Genomic DNA, 21,638 nt, shown 5'->3' with positions numbered 1-21,638 from the left:
GGTTTTTTTTTGGAATTTTTTTTTTAAAACAAATAAATATATATTATGCAAGCACATGAATTTAGAGCTGTCTGCTAGGTGCTGTGTGATCATCAGATTTTTCCTTTTTTTTTTACAAAATGAGAGTAACCAATAGATTGTAAAGAATTGCTGTGCATGCATTTCCTTTCTATAAGGCAGGATACAGGCTCCCTCCTCTCTGTATACAAGAGTCAGTTATTACCTCTACAATATGCAGAGAGTGAAAACTCTAAGTCACAAAAAGCTGTTTATAAGAGTGGAAATTCCACAGTCTTTCAGGAGAGTTTCCACTCAGCTTCTGCTTCAGAAATGCTAAACCCCCCCACACAGCTCAGTGTGAATATAACTGTACAACTCCCATAATATCAGCCACACACACACACACTTGTCACATATCAGTAACACATATATACAAGCTGGGATACAGACGAGTTCCCAGGAAAGCTGGGTGACAACTAATGATGATACAATACAGCACAAAGGGAGGAGGAGGACAAGTGTTTTTTTTTATTAATGTGGTTTACTTCCAGTTACCTTGATTCTGCCATCATGGCTGACGCCTGGTATAGGAGCTGTGTCTGGTGATCGGTATTGAAGGCTCGTGCGTACGCCACGTTGTCCAGGACATCGCTGCCAGATAGGCCGTACCTAGAGTAAGACGCCATAGCCTCACACAGCCGCATCTAACGTTCTCCTCCAGTACAGTCTGATACTACAGCCAGTCCTACCTTTCCGCAACTGCAAGAAGCCTTTCTGGTCTAAAGGTGCCCTCTGTGTCTATGTACATGGCCTTCCCCTCACCGCCACCTCTGTCAATGGGAAGCTGGAAAAGGAAAATACGAGCTCAAAGACAAGGAGTGTCCAGGATCCAGAAAACGGTCAATGGGTGTTTCCACGCACGATCAATGCAGTCCCACCGATCACTACGAGGGGGGGATCCCAAATCACCATTCATCCTAGCCACAATGTGAACTAAATGAAGTGAAAGGGCAGCGGTGGGCCTGTGACCCTATGGGAGAGGCAAGGACTGCCAGGTGCTGGGCTTAACTTCATGCATCCTACCAAAAATGATTGGAGGGGCAGCGATTTACAAGGAACAGCAGCTTGGGACCCCAATTGACAAAAAAACCAAACATTTATTCACAAGATATTTTGTGGGAAAACCCTCTGTAGACATGTGATGTACATGTATCATGACAGGAGGTGATGTATAGATCAGGCTGAGGAGCCAAGCTCACTCCCAGCACTGAGGATCCCAACTTTGTCTCACAGCCTCTAACACCAGACGCTTTTTAACCACTTAAAGGCCGCTGTCAATATTAGACTGCGGAATTTACGTGTTGTGATCGTGTAACGGAGTAGTGATGGGCTGTCACCACAGCCAGTGGGCCTCCTGGAGGGCTCAGCCGCCATCATCTTTGTACCCCCATGAAGCCCAACTACAGGCTTCGCTTCACAGAAGGACATGGTTTCCTTGTATTGCAGTATATAGTACAAAAAAAAAAAAATCTATATATAAAATATTATATTTAAATAATATATTTTTTGTACTATATACTGCAATGCTAAGAAACCATGTCCTTCTGTGAAGAGAGTTATTATATATAAATATATATATGCACACACATACTAACGGCGCATCCATAATACTGTCATCTATAGGGAAAGTATAGAAATTAACCCAAAAATGGAAACACAATAAAAAGAAAACATGCCATAAGTACCATTTCTTGTTTGTCAAACCACCAACAAAGAAGATTATCAAAGCTTTGTATGTACCCCAAAATAGTAGCAATAAACAAGGCGGGGAGGAGAGAGGTAGGAGAAGAAAAGCAAGCACTCAATGATCCATGGATAGAGGAAAAATAAATAACAAACTTCTATATATAAAGATAGATATGTTTCTTAAAACGTACTTTGTTTATAAAGATACAAAAGAACCAGAACAGAGAAGTATGGAGAGGAGAGTTCAGCTTCTTGGTAATAGGCCTGGATACATAATCATTAATGGTAACAGAGGAGAGGTTCATGCGGCTCCATACGTACCTGACAGGTGACAGCCAGGGTGTGACACAACTGGGTCTTCCCCGTGCGAAACTCTCCAAACATCTCAGTTATTGAACCGGTCTCAATTCCCCCTAAGAGAAATCCAACATTAGAACACAAAAAAAACCCTGAAAATTCACTCAACCACCACAAGTAAGTTATTCCCAATAAGTACAAGCAATTTTGACGTTTATTGCTTGTTATAACTTTCAGCTCTTTTACAGATATGAACAGTTTTTGTTTAAAGTTTGTTGCCTTGGAGACCGACCACCGCTGCTAGACAGCTGAACATGTTTTCAAGCTGGCTAGGATCGCTGACTCCTAATCATGCCCAGCTGCAGCAGCGTGTTTACAAGCCAGACAGCAGCGGTGGTCGGCCTCCTAGACAGCAGCAGTGGTCGGTCTCCCATACAAACAGCTATAAACAAACGTGTTGATATCTCTGAAAATTATTAGAAACAGTAAATTGAAAAAGTGCTTATTTTTACAAGTGCTATCCGACAATATCCCTCTATAAAGATGGGAACAACCCTTTAAGGTAAGCTGGTAAATAAAAGCTGAAGAAAAGGAAATGCGCCTCACCTTGTAATAACTTGTCCAATTCTTTGGAGCCGGAGGAAATCTGTATGATCTCAGATCGCCTCTGGTGGAACTCTGTCGCTGTGGTAAATCCCATGGGGACAAGTTTTGCAGCCTCTGCCTAGAAGAAACAGACTATATTACAGGTGTGCTTGCACCCAATGACTGTCACCTATGTGAGATTGCACTGAAATAGCTAGAAATCACAATGGAAAAAATCTAATTTTCCTGATCATGGTTACTTTATTTGGATAATTACTAGGATATTCTTCTCATCAAGTGACAAATAACCTGGTGGAAAGGAACTAAGCTCCGAGTAAAAACTCTTCTAAAGTTACCAAGATTTTGTCGGCTTTGGCTTCACTGATTCCTTTGATATTGATGAGCTCTTTCTTGGGCGCATAGGCCACCGCCTCCACCGTGTGGAAACCGGCCTCCTCCAGCTTCTTCACATCATTGGCATTAATCCCACATTGCTAGATTCAGGAAAATAAAGAAAAAGACAGGGAACATCTTGGTTTAGCAGAGATTGGAAATTATTATTATCCACTAATGAACATTAAATCCTACAGAACTTGAACATTTCATTGCTTTCATAAGTTTTACAGGTTTTGCAAAAAAAAAAAAAAAAAAAAAAAAAAAAAAAAAATATTATATTATATATATATATATATATATATATATATATATATATATATATATATATATATATATATATATATATATATATATATATATATATATATATATATATATATATATATATATATATAACACAAACAAAATAAATTAAAATCAATTTTATACTTTAAACTTAAGGATGATTTTCAATTTTTTTTTGTGTGGGCGAGGCCAATAAATTCACTACAATCTATACCGCATATCATAACTAATATCTACTCCACTTCATTGACTGTTTTGGATCATGCTGATGTCCTCCATGAATTGAACTTATTGTATGGGTGAGCTGACTTTTTTTTTAATGATTATGTCATGCTTTTTTTTTTTTTTTTATGGTTCATACGTCTGATCAGACAGTGGAAGAGGGAGATGACAGTCAAGCAATCAGAAAATATTGCAATTTATGGAGAGCAAGGAGCAGAGGTAAGAGAAGGCACGATGGTCCAAGAACAGAAAGGAGCGAGTTAACCATAATCTGGATGCAGGATGGGAGAAAAGAAAAAGGTGAGGAGGAACAGATCTGCTAACATATTATTGGGGGGCACAGCAGCTCCTCTACCTCCTGTAGTGCCCGCTCCACCAACATCAGGAGGAGGGTGCCGAGCTAAAAAGACATTGTTCAAATGGCAAATCAATAGAATGAACTGACTGATCCCCCAGCCCCTTTTACAGCATTCACCATGTGCTATAAATGACGGTAACTTTATAGTGTTCTGGTCAGAATGCTTCCGGCAAACTTTTATAGTTACATTTTACTCCTTTTCACAGTATTTTGTGTCGCTGCATTCCTAGAACATGCGACTTGTATCTTCCCGCTGACAGGGCCGTGTCAGGGCTTGTCGTTAGCACGCTGATTGTAACGTTTCCTGTTAGCTTTGGGACATATCGCACACCTTCACTTATTAATCATTGGTTTTAGAAGACAACAAACAAAATTGTACTTCTGCCTTTTTATTGCAGAATACACTACTCAGGAATAACAGGAATCAGTTACCCAGCCTGTCTAACGTTTAGAGAGTGCAAGCTTGGACTAGACAATGATAAATCTGGCGCATCTTTAGACTGTGTCGTCTGAGCTCACGGCATCTATTAGTTGGGATCGTTGTTCAGAGAGAACAAAATATATCTAGAACACAAATATGGAGCAAGTTATGAGCGAGTTCTTGGCACTTTTAGTCTTCTATATCCTCAGGGTTGCAGAATGAGTTATCAGAGAATCAGTCAGTGAGCTGACAGGAGACATTGTAACCTTATCTTTTTCTGAGCTCCTCTCAGCTGACTTGCATCTACAGACATCAGGAGACAGATAAGCGCTACACGCTTATCAGAACAAGCACAGGAGCTCTCAGCTCATTCACTAGTTAGCAATGTGCCCAGTGTCTAAAGGCCCAGTCACACATAACGAGATCGCTAGCGAGATCGTTAGTGCGTCACGGTTTTGGGATCACTGGAGAGTCGGTCGTGATTGCTGGGGAGTTGTCAAACATGCAGAACTTCCCAACGATCTCGGCGGTCGTTGGGACGCTTTCACACAGCAGCCATTTCAACGATCCACACCTTGATAGGGACTGTACTGTGTCACAAAGGCGTGCATAAAATCACTTTTCCGTGCCCCCTCATCTCCGATTGGTGGAAGCTACTGCGTTCTGATTGGGTAGCCTTGGTTTAAAAGAAGGCCACGTTGTAGCAATTCCATCCCTTTGTTCCTGACTGCGATCTGGTTTCAGATCGTAGTAGCGTTCTCCGGCTGTGACTCTGTATCCATTCATCTGGGCTTTGTTCCTGACAAGCGTTCTGGTTTGTGGATTGTAGTAGTGTTCTTCGGCTGTGACTCCACATATCAACAGCCCGGAGAATTCTGCTAGGATCCGCAATCCAGCACGAGGTCAGAAACAAAGGATGGAATCGCTATTCTGTTGACTTCTTTATGCACGGCGGAAAATGAGAACGCTGTAGCGACCACCAATGGGGGACGAGGGGGCGCGGAAAAGTCCTATTTATGCCCGCCTACGTGTCTCAGTTCTGAATCGCTAACGAGGTCGTTGATAAGGTGTCAAATACAGAGATACACACAGCGGGAGCGCAACGACCCAGGAATGGTCCAGGAAGCTTTGTAACGATCAGCGATCTCACAGCAGGGGCCTGATCGCTGTACCTGTCAGACATAACGAGATTGCTAGCAAGATCGCTATTGCGTCACAAAAACCGTGACGTATCAACGAGATCGCTAGCGAGATCGTTATGTGTGACGGGGCCTTAAGGCTCTGTGCCCATGATGCAGAAATGCTCAGGATTTTTTCCTGAGTGTTTCTGCATCTCCCTGGCAGATAAAAAACGCATGCGGATTGTACATGCGTTTTTCCTGCCAGGGACATGCGGATGTGAAGCGTTCTTCACTTGCATTTCAGCATAAGGGTTGACATGCGCTTTCCAGGCGATTTTAGCATCACTTGGAAAGTGCTTGATAACTTGGTCACACTATATAAATCCATGCAAACGGCATGGATTTATGTACTCTGACCCGAGAGAATGTCAAAAAATAAAAAAATAAATATCTACTTACCCTCCGATGGCCCCCGCAGTCTTGTTTCCCTCTGTCCCGGCTGCGCTACACTGAAGGACCTGCCAACGTCAGCGTCGCGTGACCCGTCACATGACTCTGACGTCAGCCCAGGTCCTTCATTCCATCGCAAACTGCTGCCAAGCAAGGAGGAGCGCAGCGCCGGCCGCCGGAAGGTAAGTATATATTTATTTTTTATTTTATTCTTTTTTGTTTTGTTTTACAGATTCTATGGTACCCGGGTCCGGAGGAGAGTCTCCTCTTCTCTAGACCCGGGTACAATCCGCACATAAGTACGCGTGGAATGCGCATCTACACATACAGTGATGCAGATTCCATGTGTTTCAATGCAAGTAAATGGCAGCGAAAAAGCCGAGCTTCCGCAAAATAATTGGTAGTGCTGCGTTTTTTTCCGCAATGATAATCCGCAGCGGAAGTTTCCGCAGCATGTGCACAGCACATGCGGATTATCATTGGGGAACATGGCAGGACTTCTACCAAGCGTTTCTGCCGCAGCGGAAACGCTTAAACGCATCGTGGGCACACAGCCTAATAGCCAAACTGAAGATTTTTTTTTTTAATGAAAAAAATAAATAAAAAATATTGCAACCTTTTTTGCATTATTAAGCTAAAAGCATATTATTATTAATAATAATAAAAAAAAGAGCACCCCCTTAAAGACAGTTTCTGGCACATTTAAAGTGGTATATAAGCCCTATGTTCATTATAGTTGTTTTTTCTCCCTTTATTGAATGGAGTAGAATTTATTCTGATCAGTCCCACTATAGGACTAGTGATCCTCTGACTGCTGCCATAATACCCTGCAATGTCCCTGCAGTGACGTGCATTATGCCACTCGGTCCTAGGCAAAGCTTTTTTTTTTTTAATAAAAAAATAAATATATAATAAAGACATTTTTTCCTCTTTGTAGAGGCCACTACTGGAGTTCTCTGCTCTTGGCCATTGCAGCACAGGTTCTTCCCCTCACTATAGCATTATGTAGGGTGGTACAGAGGTGTATATAGCCGTATATGGATTCAGAAAAGCTAAAATACAAATTGGACATTACAAGAAAAAGCACAAGTGGGAAAACAACAAAAAAAGTGTTCTATGCAGGCGTACCTCCAGACGAGATATGGCTTGAGGTCCCAGCGATTCTTCTTCTGCAGTCGCCTCGTACTGTGCTTGCATGGCCATGGAGCACCAAGAGCAACACGGAAACCTAACAGAAGATTCAGGATTAGGCTATGCTTAAAGGGAACCGTCATATCCCCCAAACACTGACAATCTGCAGGGGAAAAGCGTTATGGTGGTGTCCGGCTGCAGAGACCACTCTGTACAGTGAGCAGCGGCTGTAAGCAGCACAGCAGGCTGTCAATCAAAGTGACCCCCATGACAAAGCTGTGCATTCAGTAAGGCGGCCGGGCAGCAACATAATGATATTAACCTGAAAGTGAAAAAATACTGTACGGGGAGGAAGAAGGAAGAAGAAAGAAGGAAGAAGGAAGAGGAGGAGGAGGAGGAGCTCTCCCCGGTGTGTACGGGGCACAGAGGGGGAGGGGAGGGCTCTCCCCGGTGTGTACGGGGCACAGAGGGGGAGGGGAGGGCTCTCCCCGGTGTGTACGGGGCACAGAGGGGGAGGGGAGGGCTCTCCCCGGTGTGTACGGGGCACAGAGGGGGAGGGGAGGGCTCTCCCCGGTGTGTACGGGGCACAGAGGGGGAGGGGAGGGCTCTCCCCGGTGTGTACGGGGCACAGAGGGGGAGGGGAGGGCTCTCCCCGGTGTGTACGGGGCACAGAGGGGGAGGGGAGGGCTCTCCCCGGTGTGTACGGGGCACAGAGGGGGAGGGGAGGGCTCTCCCCGGTGTGTACGGGGCACAGAGGGGGAGGGGAGGGCTCTCCCCGGTGTGTACGGGGCACAGAGGGGGAGGGGAGGGCTCTCCCCGGTGTGTACGGGGCACAGAGGGGGAGGGGAGGGCTCTCCCCGGTGTGTACGGGGCACAGAGGGTCACACACCCCGGCGGTCTGTACACGGGCGCTGGCAGCACGGTGCGGGGCTGTACTTTACCTCACAGCATTGGTCACCGCGCCCGCACTGTGTAATGCCAGTTACAGCCGCCATGTACCCGTGCTGAGGGCGGCCCTTCTCTCCGGGGTTCCCGCCGTATCTCCCTCACTTCACGGACTGTGACACTCACCTGATCCGCTCTCACCACAGCGGAAACCGGAGCCGGTGACTCCAAATGTCCCGCCAAAGTCTATGTACACGTCACGTGTCCCGGAACACGTCCGCCTGGTCCTAGTGCCCGGATTGTTCCATCATCAGTTGTACATAGAGACGTGATTGCCACACCCGAGACGGAGCGTCCTCAGCAGTGTGTACACACACAGTACACGAAACGGATCTCTGCTGCATATTCTGTTACATCACCATAATAATGGTTATATCCTCCCCCGCCTCGGCATAGACTGCTCCATGATCACGTGTCTATAGCTGCACCACGTGATCACGAGCTGGCCTGATATAAGGGGCGCGGCCAGCAGCAGCAGCAGCAGCGTCGGGTGTTTACACTGATCACTGTATAAGGCTATGTGCCCACGTTGCATTTATGCAGCAGAAAATTTCTGCTGCATAAATGCAAGTCCTCTCCCGGAAAAACGCGTGCGGAATTCCGCACGCGTTTATTGCGCTTTTTTCGCGCGTTTATCACGCGTTTTCCACATGCGGAATTGCCTTGCGTTTTTTATGCATTGAACAAAGGCAATTCTGCTTGCGGAAACGCAAAATTAAATGACATGCTGCGGATTTTTGAACGCGGCATAAACGCTGTGGAAAAATCCGCAGCATGTGCATAGAACTTGCGGAATCCCATTGGGGACCATGGGGTGCGTGTTACCAAGCGTTTTTCAAGCGTTTACGCTGCGGAAATTCCGCATCAAAAACGCTTGAAAAATGCTACGTGGGCACACAGCCTTATACAATCACCCGCTAGCCCGGCTCATGTGTAACCCTTTCTTTCCTCTCGCAGTCGCTGTCCCTCTCAGGGAGCATTTTTTTTTTTACAGTAATTGTGTATCCTGTTTGGTGGTGACAGTTATTAACTCTTTAAACTCTTTTTTCCATTTATCTTTACAGGAAACGTGACACCACTATGGGGTCTGGCCTGCTGCCACAGGAGTCCTACCATGGCAACAGCGGGGGTCTCAGAGGGAGTGATGGGTGTCAGCACCATTGTCCTCCTAAGGGTATGTGCACACTGTCCGGATTTGCTGCAGGTTTGAAGCTGCGTGTTCTGCAGCATGAGATCCTCAGCGTCCAGATGTTGCAGCTTAGTGGATGAGTTTTGTAGAGTCCTATGTCCACTATGCGGATCACCCGCTGACACGGACATGCGTCTTTCCAGACCGCAGCATGTCAATTTCTCTTGCAGAGCCGCATGCCAATCTCCCCCATAGACTTGCATGACATGAGGAAAATCTGCATGCGTAAAATCCGCATGTGTGTTCATCCAGACCTGGGTACCATGGTACCTGTAAAAAAAAAAAAAAAAAAATATACATTATACTCACCTTCTGATGGCCCCCGGTCTCCTGTATGATGCGTCCTGACTCCCCGGCGTCTTGCGATGGTCTAAAAGGACCTGCCATGACATCATTCACTCACGTGAAAGGTCACGTGACTGCTGACGTCGGCGGTCACGTGACTCGTCACATGACTAAATGACATCATGGCAGGTCCTTTTACATCACCAAGGAGCCCGGGGGCCATCAGAAGGTGAGTATATAGTTTTTTTTATTTATTACCATTTTTATTCTATTTTTTTTAAACTAACTTAGTCACATTATATAAAATCCATGCCAGTTGCATGGATTTATATAGTGTGACCAGGGTGTCAAAAACTTTTCCAAGTGATGCTAAAATCGCTTGGAAAGCGCTTGACAACCCGCATGAGGAAATGCATGAGAACGCTTCACATCCGCATGTCCCTGGCAGGAAAAACGCATGTACAATCCACATGTACAATCCGCATGTACAATCCACGTGCGTTTTTTCTGCCAGGGAGATGCAGAAACGCTCAGGAAAAAATCCGCAGCATTTCTTCATCGTGGGCACTTAGCTTTGGCTATGTGCAAACCATGCGTTTTTTATGCAGTAAATCCGTGCGGATTAGGCCCCAAAAACGCATTGCACTCCTTATCCCAGCATTTTCTATGAGAATTTGGAAGATCTGTGCACATGATCAGGAATTTTCCTGACAGGATTTCATATGCGGAAAAAGAAGCAGCATGTCCATTCTTTGTGCTTTTTTTCCTGTACAATGCAAGGGGAAATACACATGGCAAAAACGCACAGATTTTCAGCAGCGTTTTTGATGCCAAGAGGTGCAGAACCTTGCTGAAACGCTGCTGAAATTTCTGCAAGCAAATCCTGAACGTGCGGCCATAGCCTTAAAGGGCTGTCCAGGATAGGGAGAAAAGTCTGCAGTCACTCACCGAATGAATCCAGTCCAGTGGCACACGGCTAATAGCAACAGACCACGCTGTCACTATGAGGCTCGAGTCTGGGGGCCGGGGCCAGCGCTGACATGAAAGCAATGATGGAAGGAATCATCCACTCCCTCCCCCATCATTCTTCCTACATGTCTGATGTCATTTCATGGCAACCACTGGGCCAAGCAGTGCAGATCACACTGCAGAGACCGGAGCAGCAGAGGAACCGGGAGAGGGTTTTTTTTTTTTTTTACAATCACTCAGTACTTTGTGGTGGGGGGCATCATACTATATGGAAGGCTGTGTGTGCGGAGGACCATTATACTGTATGGAGGACTATGTGGGGCCATTATTCTGTATGGAGGACTATGTGGGGCCCATTATACTGTACGGAGGACTATGTGGGGCCCATTATACTGTACGGAGGACTATGTGGGGCCCGTTATACTGTACGGAGGACTATGTGGGGCCCGTTATGCTGTACGGAGGACTATGCGGGGCCCGTTATGCTGTACGGAGGACTATGCGGGGCCCGTTATGCTGTACGGAGGACTATGCGGGGCCCGTTATGCTGTACGGAGGACTATGCGGGGCCCGTTATGCTGTACGGAGGACTATGCGGGGCCCGTTATGCTGTACGGAGGACTATGCGGGGCCCGTTATGCTGTACGGAGGACTATGCGGGGCCCGTTATGCTGTACGGAGGACTATGCGGGGCCCGTTATGCTGTACGGAGGACTTATGTGGGGCCCGTTATGCTGTACGGAGGACTTATGTGGGGCCCGTTATGCTGTACGGAGGACTTATGTGGGGCCCGTTATGCTGTACGGAGGACTTATGTGGGGCCCGTTATGCTGTACCGAGGACTTATGTGGGGCCCGTTATTTTGTACCGAGGACTTAGGTGGGGCCCGTTATTTTGTACCGAGGACTTAGGTGGGGCCCGTTATTTTGTACCGAGGACTTAGGTGGGGCCCGTTATTTTGTACCGAGGACTTAGGTGGGGCCCGTTATTTTGTACCGAGGACTAAGGTGGGGCCCGTTATTTTGTACCGAGGACTTAGGTGGGGCCCGTTATTTTGTACCAAGGACTTAGGTGGGGCCCGTTATTTTGTACCGAGGACTTAGGTGGGGCCCGTTATTTTGTACCGAGGACTTAGGTGGGGCCCGTTATTTTGTACCGAGGACTTAGGTGGGGACCGTTATTTTGTACCGAGGACTTAGGTGGGGCCCGTTATTTTGTACCGAGGACTAAGGTGGGGCCCGTTATTTTGTACCGAGGACTTAGGTGGGGCCCGTTATTTTGTACCGAGGACTTAGGTGGGGCCCGTTATTTTGTACCGAGGACTTAGGTGGGGCCCGTTATTTTGTACCGAGGACTTAGGTGGGGCCCGTGTCGAGGGGCATTATAATGTTTGGGTGGCTAGTGGGGGCCACTATACTGAATGGAGGGCCATCATACTGTGTGGATGGCTGTGTCGGGGCCAACGCACTGTGTGTGGGGGACTATGAGAGTATCATATTCTGTGGGGTGTACTGTAAGATCATCATACTGTACATATTGAGAGCACTGTGGAGGAATTCACTGTGGGGGTATCTGTGTTTTGTGGGGCACATTTGTTAACATCATATTTTATGGGGGTATGTTAGTGTGTGGGAACCACTAAGGGGCTTCTATAGGGGCAAAATACTTGATAAGGGCTGCAAAGTTGTGAGATCTGCTCCTCTGTGACACCGCTGAATGATTACTTTTTTGGGGGTCCTAATTAGGATTTCTATGTAGTCCCCTGGTCTATTCGGCACGTGATTGCATACAGGCAGGTCATGTGCCTGTGTCTTCCAGAGGGAACACAGGGGATAAGTGACGGCGTGGACACCACACACTCGCATGTCCCCGTATTACGCAGGCAGGTCGCAGTCACCAATCAGGACTAGGCTGATTCGGGGTCTCTCCACAGAGGTGACTGCAGACTTTGTCCCAAGCCTGGACAGCCCCCTTACATAGCTCTATAGACAGTCAGTAGAACCTTATCCCAAACCAGATCATAAATACACAAACTATATAAAAAATAATTTATTTATCTCCCCGGTCGCACGTGACATAAGTTTTCCAATGTCGACAAGTTACATCTTTCACGCTGAATTTATTTTTATTAAAAAATTCCACCCGTTTTGGCTGATCCAGATTCTTGGTGTCACCGTGTCCAAGCTGTCCGTATTTACCTGGAGGGGAGAAGGAAACAGGGTGACCCGTGTTAATAGTAATTTTATGTCTATAACACCAACATATTCCGCAGCATTGTACAAGCAATCCGGGACATGAAACTCATAGGTGAAGAGGTAGAGGAGCAGTGAGGGCCCTGCTCACAAGATAGCCCTTGATTCCCTAAATTAAAGGGGTTTTAAACTTTTAGAAAACTCCTCTTTCCAGGTACAGTTTGTTTAAAAACAAACAAGATGCGCTTTACTCATCCTCCCCGGGTCCGACGTTGAGTCTCCACCGCTTTTTCCAGTGTTTGATATTGTCTGGAGCGCTAATCAGTGGCTTTACCAGAGTTGACAGGACGAGCCTCTGGCGGCAGCTGTCAACGTGGACGCCAACGCTGCAGGTGATATCAGACACCGGAAGAAGTGGCCCTGGGGAAGGTGATAAAATAAAAAAAAGGCTTATTTTGTTTCAAAACGGACCGCAATTTGAACACAGGTTTTCTGAGACTGAAAAAGACCCTGTAACTTAATTCTGCTGGTTGTATTAGTACCTTGCACATGAACTCTACATACTGTGGCCCCTCTATATAGTGTCAGACATAGAGTACTGCTGAAGAGCCATCCGGAGTGCTGTACCGCTGACACTCCGGACCAGAGGGAAGAGTCCACCATGCACCAGTCTATTGGAGGTGTAGAAAAAAAAAAAAAAGGTACCAGAATGACTGATAACTGTTACTACTGTCTCCAGAGGAGGGCGCTGGCCCTCCCTGGGCTGCACTACTTTATGCAGGACCCGAGTCTTACTTACATGGGCCTATAATCAAAAAAGGTGCTGGCTCACAGGGCTGATGGAATACTGACTGGGACCCTGGGATCATGGAATACTGACTGGGACCCTGGGATCATGGAATACTGACCTGGACCCTGGGATCAGGGTCCTACACATTAATTTACTCATCTGTGGGATATACTAAGAAGATAACATTGTGCTTACCCCATCCCCAAGTGAACAGCTCTCCAAAACCTGTGAAAGAGATGGAAACGAGCAATCAGTAAAGAGCAGGTCTCATCATTGTCCAGAGAAACCCGCCACTCCCATGATTACTGGATAATCCCCCCCATAAATGCTTGCTCTTATGTGTGCCTGACTGATGCACTTAACCCAAGCCGCTATGATGAAGCCTCCAGACTGTCCACCTTCAGCTAATCCCGCAGGTAGCCATCAGCCGCCGGCATCCTCTGGAGTTCCACCACTAAATGTGTCTACCAAGCTTTAGGATGACCCGGTCCTTACGTGTCACCGCGGCGGTATGACGCGACCCACAGCTGACTTTTGCCACTTCTATTTCTTGCGGTAAATCAATTAAAGCTGGAAAAGCCTGAATTCCAATAAATTCGCTGTCTTCATCCACGTCACGTCCCGTAGGTCCTTCTTCAGAGGAAACCCCTGGAGAAAAAAAAAAAAGGTCTGGGGGGGTGCAATATGACGCGGTAAACATACAGTATACGGACAGCTCTTACGTTCCAGTTGTAAAGTCTTAGAAGGAAGCCCGAGCTGTCCGGACTCATTCCATCCCCAGCAATATAAGTCTCCACTTTCTAGAGGAAGCAACACGGTTAGTTTGTTTCTTAACAAGATACCTGTCTTTCAGTAACTTTTCTTAAAGGGGGATCTGTCACCAGGTCAGAAGTGTCCAGTTTTCGCTCTTATTTTATTCCCGCTTCTCCCCTAAGTAGTCCAGTTTTTGTTCTTCTAAAATCAGCCATACGGTCCCAGAGATATGGGCCTTTTTATTTAGTGATAACCTTTTATGGTCTTTGGGGGCATGGCAGCACAACCTAGAGACACGCCCCCGAGGATCCTGATCCAAATTAGAACTACATAAAAAGGCTCACATCTCTGGAACCGTATGGCGGATTTTATAAAAACAAAGACTGGCTGTGACAAAACAGCGTAAAATCTTAATTATGCCAGACATACTTTCTGATGGCAAGAGCAGCATACCTTTATTTTTATGTTGACTCTTTAATCTGTGTTGTTTAGTTGATTAACACACACTATTATTTGTATAACCCTGAATGTTATCTGCTCTCTGATTCTGAAACAATTATGTGTATTTACAAGAGCCCATGTGATACAAACTATGTAAATAGATTAGCTAGAACAATGAATGTTTGCTAAATATGTTAAATACCATTGTAGGGTGTTTGCCAGTCAATCTTGGTGGATGAGCTGTGGATACTCAAGCCCAGTGGAATAATATCATCTCTAATTCTTAACCTGTGGATGAGTATTTAAAAAGGGACATGTGTTTTTGTAGGAGTCAGACTTGAGCCCAGAGAAGCAGAGGGGACATGTGTTTTTTGTAGCGGTCAGTCTTGGGACAGAGATTCAGAAAGACCTTAGAAGGAGAATGAGAGACATCCTTCAGGAAAGTAGATGGATTGCATGGCATCCAAAAAGACACAGATTTGCATTCTACATGATTCTAGTCTAAGGGTACTGGCCCTGACTGGAACAATTCGGAACTGCTCCATTAACCATCAGAAAGACATGGATACATTTTGGGGAGTCCAAGAGAGGACGAAGAAGTCACCTGGCCCCATGGATATGTTGTTTTGGGGTTGCTAGGAGGGACCCACCAGTCGCTTAGAACCCATGGAGACATTTGGAATTGTCAGGAGGGACCCACCGGACGCTTGGCCGCATGGAAACTCTTGGAGAGGCCAGATTTGGACCCTGAGGCCTCCTGGCCTTGTAGCTCGATGGACGGTTAGTTTCCTAAGATTGCCGCTACCTTTTCTCTGTGGGGGCCCGCCAGAAGTGGGGGGCCACTGGTTGAGGTAGTCGGACCTGGAAGACTCCAAGGTCGCAGCTGGCGGGCGGAGAAGGAAGGGTGAGACTGTAAGGTTGTACCATCTTGGGTATTCGCTGGAACTGTTCTATGTGTTTATTGTCCGCTTTGTGGTTCAATAAAGTATTGCCACACTGTTTTACCCTCCCCTTGCGTTGTCTGAGCAACGTTACGCCCACAGAAGACCCCGGGTCTTCACACTGGCATAGTCAGGGAGGCAAAGGGAAGAAGATAAGAGCAAAAACTGAACTCACTTGACTTAGTAACAGCATATACAGTTATAATACTAAGCTAATGAGATTATTACCGCTGACAGCAGCTGTGTGCCATCCTCCCGCTGCCACCTCACTCATCGTCACCCCGTGCAGAGCTTCCACTAGACGAGGTGCTGACACATCCTCCACATCTCCGTGTCCCAGCTGTCCATGTCTGACAACCAGAGGGCCAATATAAGAATAAGACACAAAAGGGTGTCAGTGCATGCTATAGTGTGCTGCCAATGCTGGGCCGTACCTCCCTGCTCCCCAGGTCAGCACCTTCCCATCAGCTGTCAGCAGAACCACGTGCTCATTTCCCAGAGCCATCTTCTGAGCCGGAAGTGAGGGTGGAAGTTCCCTGAAGAACGGAGGTTGAAGTAAGACATGTCCTTTATCCACCAAGGGGAAAGCTACAATTACAAAGTACAATGGAGGTTATTTTCTTACCTGTTTTATCCCATCTGTGCCTTTACTATAGGTGAACACTCAAAAGGAAAAGATTATCAGAACATGAATTTTTGAAAAAATTTTGGTAATTTTTTTTTTCATATCACAAAGTATATTTAAATTAAAACTGAGAAATCTTACAATATTCCCAGAGGTGTTTTTAGACTTTAACTTCCTGTTTTTTTCCGTAAATTCACATGTACATTAGCCAAACTGAACAGAATTTTGTAGTGAAGCATCTAATGAGCGTGTGCAAAGCAGGGAGCAGCACGGTCAGCTGTGACATCGCCTATGGTGAGTGGAGGATCCTGTGTTATCAAGTGTGCACAGAGGTGTTATAAGTCAGTGGACTCCTGGCTCTGCTGATAATGAGCCTGCTGAAAACTCTTCCTGAAAGAATAGGAAGTATGAGTGTAAAATAGCCCCAGGGGCCAGTGTAAAAAATTAAAGATTAGTAAATTAGTGTTTTTTTTTTAATAAAGATCATGATCTGATGAAAAGGAACACGTTGCCAAATTGTTTTTAAAAATACACAAAAATCTTATTTAACATTTCATAAAGAAGGCGGAGACGATAATAAATCATATCTGCCTTCTCTGTGTGTGTACAGTGATAGAGAAGGCAGAGACGCTAATAAGCCATCTCTGCCTTCTCTGTGTGTACAGTGATAGAGAAGGCAGAGACGGCAATAAACGATCTCTGCCTTCTCTGTGTGTGTACAGTGATAGAGAAGGCAGAGACGGTAATAAGCCATCTCTGCCCTCTGTGTGTGTGTACAGTCAGAGTAGGCATAGACGGTAATAAGCCATCTCTGCCTTCTCTGTGTGTGTACAGTCAGAGTAGGCATAGACGGTAATAAACCATCTCTACCTTCTCTGTGTGTGTACAGTCATAGAGGAGGCATAGACGGTAATAAACGATCTCTGCCTTCTCTTTGTGTGTACAGTCATAGAGAAGGCATAGACGGTAATAAACCATCTCTGCCAGCTCTGTGTGTGGAGTCCCACAGCCGCACAATCTCATCCAGTAGCAGCTTATTCTGTACTGACATTCTAGAAGTGCAGACCACCCGGTCGTTTAAAGTATATGGGTGGTCCGGAACTGGTTACAGTTCCCAGGACTCTACTATGTAATGCCTACAGATGTACTTAGGCCTGATGCAGCTACAAAAAAAGTTTTTTTTGTACTAGATGCAAATCCTTTAATATGACAACATCTACAGTGTAGATAAGACTGTACATACCGGCATTGTGTCCGTCCGATAACTCCATCTTCCACATGGGTTCTGGCACGGTCCCCGCACAGTCCAGGTGGGCAACGTCCCAGCACTCGGCCCTTCCTTTCATTAGGACAAGGAGATATTTCTCTGATGGCAGAACATCCCGACAATCCAGATGATGGAACCAGACGGACTGCTGAGGGCTCCCTGCGATGCACCCGGACAGGAGGAGGGAGCCTTCATCTGCAGGGCACAAATACTTAAGGGTTATATCTGCCATCATCACCTCAGTGCTGCCTTCTCCATTCCTGACCCACCTCAGTGCTGCCTTCTCCATTACTGACCCATCTCAGTGCCGACTTTTCCATTCCTGACCCACCTCAGTGCCGCCTTCTCCATTCCTGACCCACCTCAGAGCCGCCTTCTCCATCCCTGACCCACCTCAGTTCTGCCTTCTCCATTCCTGACCCACCTCAGTTCTGCCTTCTCCATTCCTGACCCACCTCAGTGCCGCCTTCTCCATTCCTGACCCACCTCAGTGCCGCCTTCTCCATTCCCGACCCACCTGTGCTGCCTTCTCCATCCCTGACCCACCTCAGTGCTGCCTTCTCCATTCCTGACCCACCTCAGTGCCGCCTTCTCCATTCCTGACCCACCTCAGTGCCGCCTTCTCCATTCCCGACCCACCTGTGCCGCCTTCTCCATTCCTGACCCACCTCAGTGCCGCCTTCTCCATTCCTGACCCACCTGTGCCGCCTTCTCCATTCCTGACCCACCTCAGTGCCGCCTTCTCCATTCCTGACCCACCTTCTCCATCCCTGACCCACCTCAGTGCTGCCTTCTCCATTCCTGACCCACCTCAGTGCCGCCTTCTCCATTCCTGACCCACCTCAGTGCCGCCTTCTCCATTCCTGACCCACCTCAGTGCCGCCTTCTCCATTCCCGACCCACCTGTGCCGCCTTCTCCATCCCTGACCCACCTCAGTGCTGCCTTCTCCATTCCTGACCCACCTCAGTGCCGCCTTCTCCATTCCTGACCCACCTCAGTGCCACCTTCTCCATTCCTGACCCACCTCAGTGCCGCCTTCTCCATTCCCGACCCACCTCAGTGCCGCCTTCTCCATTCCTGACCCACCTCAGTGCCGCCTTCTCCATTCCTGACCCACCTGTGCCGCCTTCTCCATTCCTGACCCACCTCAGTGCCGCCTTCTCCATTCCTGACCCATCTCAGTGCCGCCTTCTCCATTCCTGACCCACCTCAGTGCCGCCTTCTCCATTCCCGACCCACCTGTGCTGCCTTCTCCATCCCTGACCCACCTCAGTTCTGCCTTCTCCATTCCTGACCCACCTCAGTGCCGCCTTCTCCATTCCTGACCCATCTCAGTGCCGCCTTCTCCATTCCTGACCCACCTCAGTGCCGTCTTCTCCATTCCTGACCCACCTCAGTGCCGCCTTCTCCATTCCCGACCCACCTCAGTGCCGCCTTCTCCATTCCTGACCCACCTCAGTGCCGCCTTCTCCATTCCTGACCCACCTCAGTGCCGCCTTCTCCATTCCTGACCCACCTCAGTGCCGCCTTCTCCATTCCTGACCCACCTCAGTGCCGCCTTCTCCATTCCTGACCCACCTCAGTGCCGCCTTCTCCATTCCTGACCCACCTCAGTGCCGCCTTCTCCATTCCTGACCCACCTCAGTGCCGCCTTCTCCATTCCTGACCCACCTCAGTGCCGCCTTCTCCATTCCTGACCCACCTCAGTGCCGCCTTCTCCATTCCTGACCCACCTCAGTGCCGCCTTCTCCATTCCTGACCCACCTCAGTGCCGCCTTCTCCATTCCTGACCCACCTCAGTGCCGCCTTCTCCATTCCCGACCCACCTCAGTGCCGCCTTCACCATTCCTGACCCACCTCAGTGCCGCCTTCTCCATTCCTGACCCACCTCAGTGCCGCCTTCTCCATTCCTGACCCACCTCAGTGCCGCCTTCTCCATTCCTGACCCACCTCAGTGCCGCCTTCTCCATTCCCGACCCACCTCAGTGCCGCCTTCTCCATTCCTGACCCACCTCAGTGCTGCCTTCTCCATTCCTGACCCACCTCAGTGCCGCCTTCTCCATTCCTGACCCACCTCAGTGCTGCCTTCTCCATTCCTGACCCACCTCAGTGCTGCCTTCTCCATTCCTGACCCACCTCAGTGCCGCCTTCTCCATTCCTGACCCACCTCAGTGCCGCCTTCTCCATTCCTGACCCACCTCAGTGCCGCCTTCTCCATTCCTGACCCACCTCAGTGCTGCCTTCTCCATTCCTGACCCATCTCAGTGCCGCCTTCTCCATTCCCGACCCACCTCAGTGCCGCCTTCTCCATTCCTGACCCACCTCAGTGCTGCCTTCTCCATTCCTGACCCACCTCAGTGCTGCCTTCTCCATTCCTGACCCACCTCAGTGCCGCCTTCTCCATTCCTGACCCACCTCAGTGCCGCCTTCTCCATTCCTGACCCACCTCAGTGCCGCCTTCTCCATTCCTGACCCACCTCAGTGCCGCCTTCTCCATTCCCGACCCACCTCAGTGCCGCCTTCTCCATTCCCGACCCACCTCAGTGCCGCCTTCTCCATTCCTGACCCACCTCAGTGCCGCCTTCTCCATTCCTGACCCACCTCAGTGCCGCCTTCTCCATTCCTGACCCACCTCAGTGCCGCCTTCTCCATTCCTGACCCACCTCAGTGCCGCCTTCTCCATTCCCGACCCACCTCAGTGCCGCCTTCTCCATTCCTGACCCACCTCAGTGCTGCCTTCTCCATTCCTGACCCACCTCAGTGCCGCCTTCTCCATTCCTGACCCACCTCAGTGCTGCCTTCTCCATTCCTGACCCACCTCAGTGCTGCCTTCTCCATTCCTGACCCACCTCAGTGCCGCCTTCTCCATTCCTGACCCACCTCAGTGCCGCCTTCTCCATTCCTGACCCACCTCAGTGCTGCCTTCTCCATTCCTGACCCATCTCAGTGCCGCCTTCTCCATTCCCGACCCACCTCAGTGCCGCCTTCTCCATTCCTGACCCACCTCAGTGCTGCCTTCTCCATTCCTGACCCACCTCAGTGCTGCCTTCTCCATTCCTGACCCACCTCAGTGCCGCCTTCTCCATTCCTGACCCACCTCAGTGCCGCCTTCTCCATTCCTGACCCACCAGCGCCAACACAAGTGGTAACATCATGACTACAGCGTAGTCACTGCTATAGTCAATCACTGGACTCAGCATCTCCTACTGTCTACATTGGAAAAGCTCAGTGATGGGCTGCAGTGCTCATGTGCGCTGCAGTTAAGTCACCACTGCAGCCAATCACTGGCCTCTGCCAATGTAGATGGCTGGAGCAGCTGAGACCAGTGATTGTATGCACTGTAGAGATGATGTCACCACCGCAGTCAATCACTGGGCTTTGCCAATGTAGGGCGCACAAACTGCTGAACCTGGATTGGCTGCAGTGGTAATGTCATAACTACAGTGCAAGTGACCCCTGCAGCCAATCACGTGACTCTGCGACTCATGTGTTCTATATTGGCAGTCCAGTAATGGGCTGCAGTGCTCATGTGTGCTGTAGTTCCTTCACCGCTGCAGCCAATCACTGGCCTCCGCCAGTGTAGACGACAGGAGCAGCTGAGCCCAGTGATTGGATGCAGCGGTCATGGGCACTGTAGACATGATGTCAACACTGCAGCCTGTCAGCAAAGCTGGAGCTGTGGCAGGAAAGATGAGGAAGGATGAAAATATTATTTTTAGCAAAAAAATTAGCTACAAAATTACAAATGCAAACCCCCTTTAAGTTACACTGAGCGGTCGGGGCCCTTTCCTGGCTCCAGGGGTAGAGCTGCAGCCATACAGTGTGTGACCAGCAGGTGGCGCACCTGTGACGCAGGCGCTGTAGCTCCAGGACGGCACGGCCCGGGTGACCCTCCTGCTGTCCAGGCCGCGGTGCTGCACGGGCTGCGGGGCGCTCAGTGCGGCCTCTGCCCCGGACCCCGGCGGCCCGAACCCCCCGAATCCAAACCCGAACCACAGCATGAGGCGCCTGGGCCCGGCCTGGATGACGTCAAGGACATGTGACCGGTCACGTGGGGGGCAGTCCCTGCTGCAGGTGTAGGGAGCGCTGACATTCTGGGACTTGTAGTTCTCTCCTCTTCTGCTAGGATCATGAGACGCAAGGAATCATCATATCTTTGCAGCCTTTAGTTTCTTATTTTAATCCCCCGGTGCAGTAGCTCCTCCTAGTTTCCAACATTACAGACTTG

The 21,638-nt window shown here is 48.5% G+C and overlaps 2 protein-coding genes across 3 annotated transcripts; both read right to left on the bottom strand.

The window, feature by feature from the left end:
* Positions 1-551: 551 nt before the first annotated feature.
* LOC141252533 (DNA repair protein RAD51 homolog A-like) lies at positions 552-8,399 on the bottom strand. Of its 2 annotated transcripts, none has more exons than XM_073670526.1 (7): positions 8,084-8,399; positions 7,010-7,109; positions 2,985-3,122; positions 2,650-2,767; positions 2,068-2,159; positions 750-844; positions 552-669 (listed from the first exon to the last, which is right to left on the bottom strand). In XM_073670526.1, the coding sequence occupies exons 2-7, from the start codon at positions 7,082-7,084 to the stop codon at positions 552-554; spliced, it is 636 nt and encodes a 211-aa protein (XP_073526627.1). In that variant the 5' UTR covers positions 7,085-7,109; positions 8,084-8,399. The 2 variants fall into 2 exon arrangements, with proteins under 2 accessions (XP_073526627.1, XP_073526628.1); XM_073670527.1 differs by lacking the exon at positions 8,084-8,399 and adding an exon at positions 7,335-7,450.
* A 4,035-nt stretch (positions 8,400-12,434) lies between these two features.
* Positions 12,435-21,471, bottom strand: LOC141252532 (RCC1 domain-containing protein 1-like). Its single transcript, XM_073670525.1, has 8 exons — positions 21,255-21,471; positions 17,386-17,604; positions 15,952-16,105; positions 15,746-15,867; positions 14,105-14,182; positions 13,878-14,030; positions 13,578-13,607; positions 12,435-12,598 (listed from the first exon to the last, which is right to left on the bottom strand). The coding sequence occupies exons 1-8, from the start codon at positions 21,409-21,411 to the stop codon at positions 12,450-12,452; spliced, it is 1,062 nt and encodes a 353-aa protein (XP_073526626.1). The 5' UTR covers positions 21,412-21,471; the 3' UTR covers positions 12,435-12,449.
* Between the last annotated feature and the right edge of the window lie 167 nt (positions 21,472-21,638).

This window comes from Phyllobates terribilis, unplaced genomic scaffold (genome assembly GCF_046119375.1).
Source record: "Phyllobates terribilis strain yellow unplaced genomic scaffold, ASM4611937v1 Scaffold_9126__1_contigs__length_21637, whole genome shotgun sequence".
NCBI classification, from domain to species: domain Eukaryota; kingdom Metazoa; phylum Chordata; class Amphibia; order Anura; family Dendrobatidae; genus Phyllobates; species Phyllobates terribilis.
Note: the sequence above shows the minus strand (reverse complement) of the source record. Positions and strands in the feature narration are given on the sequence as shown.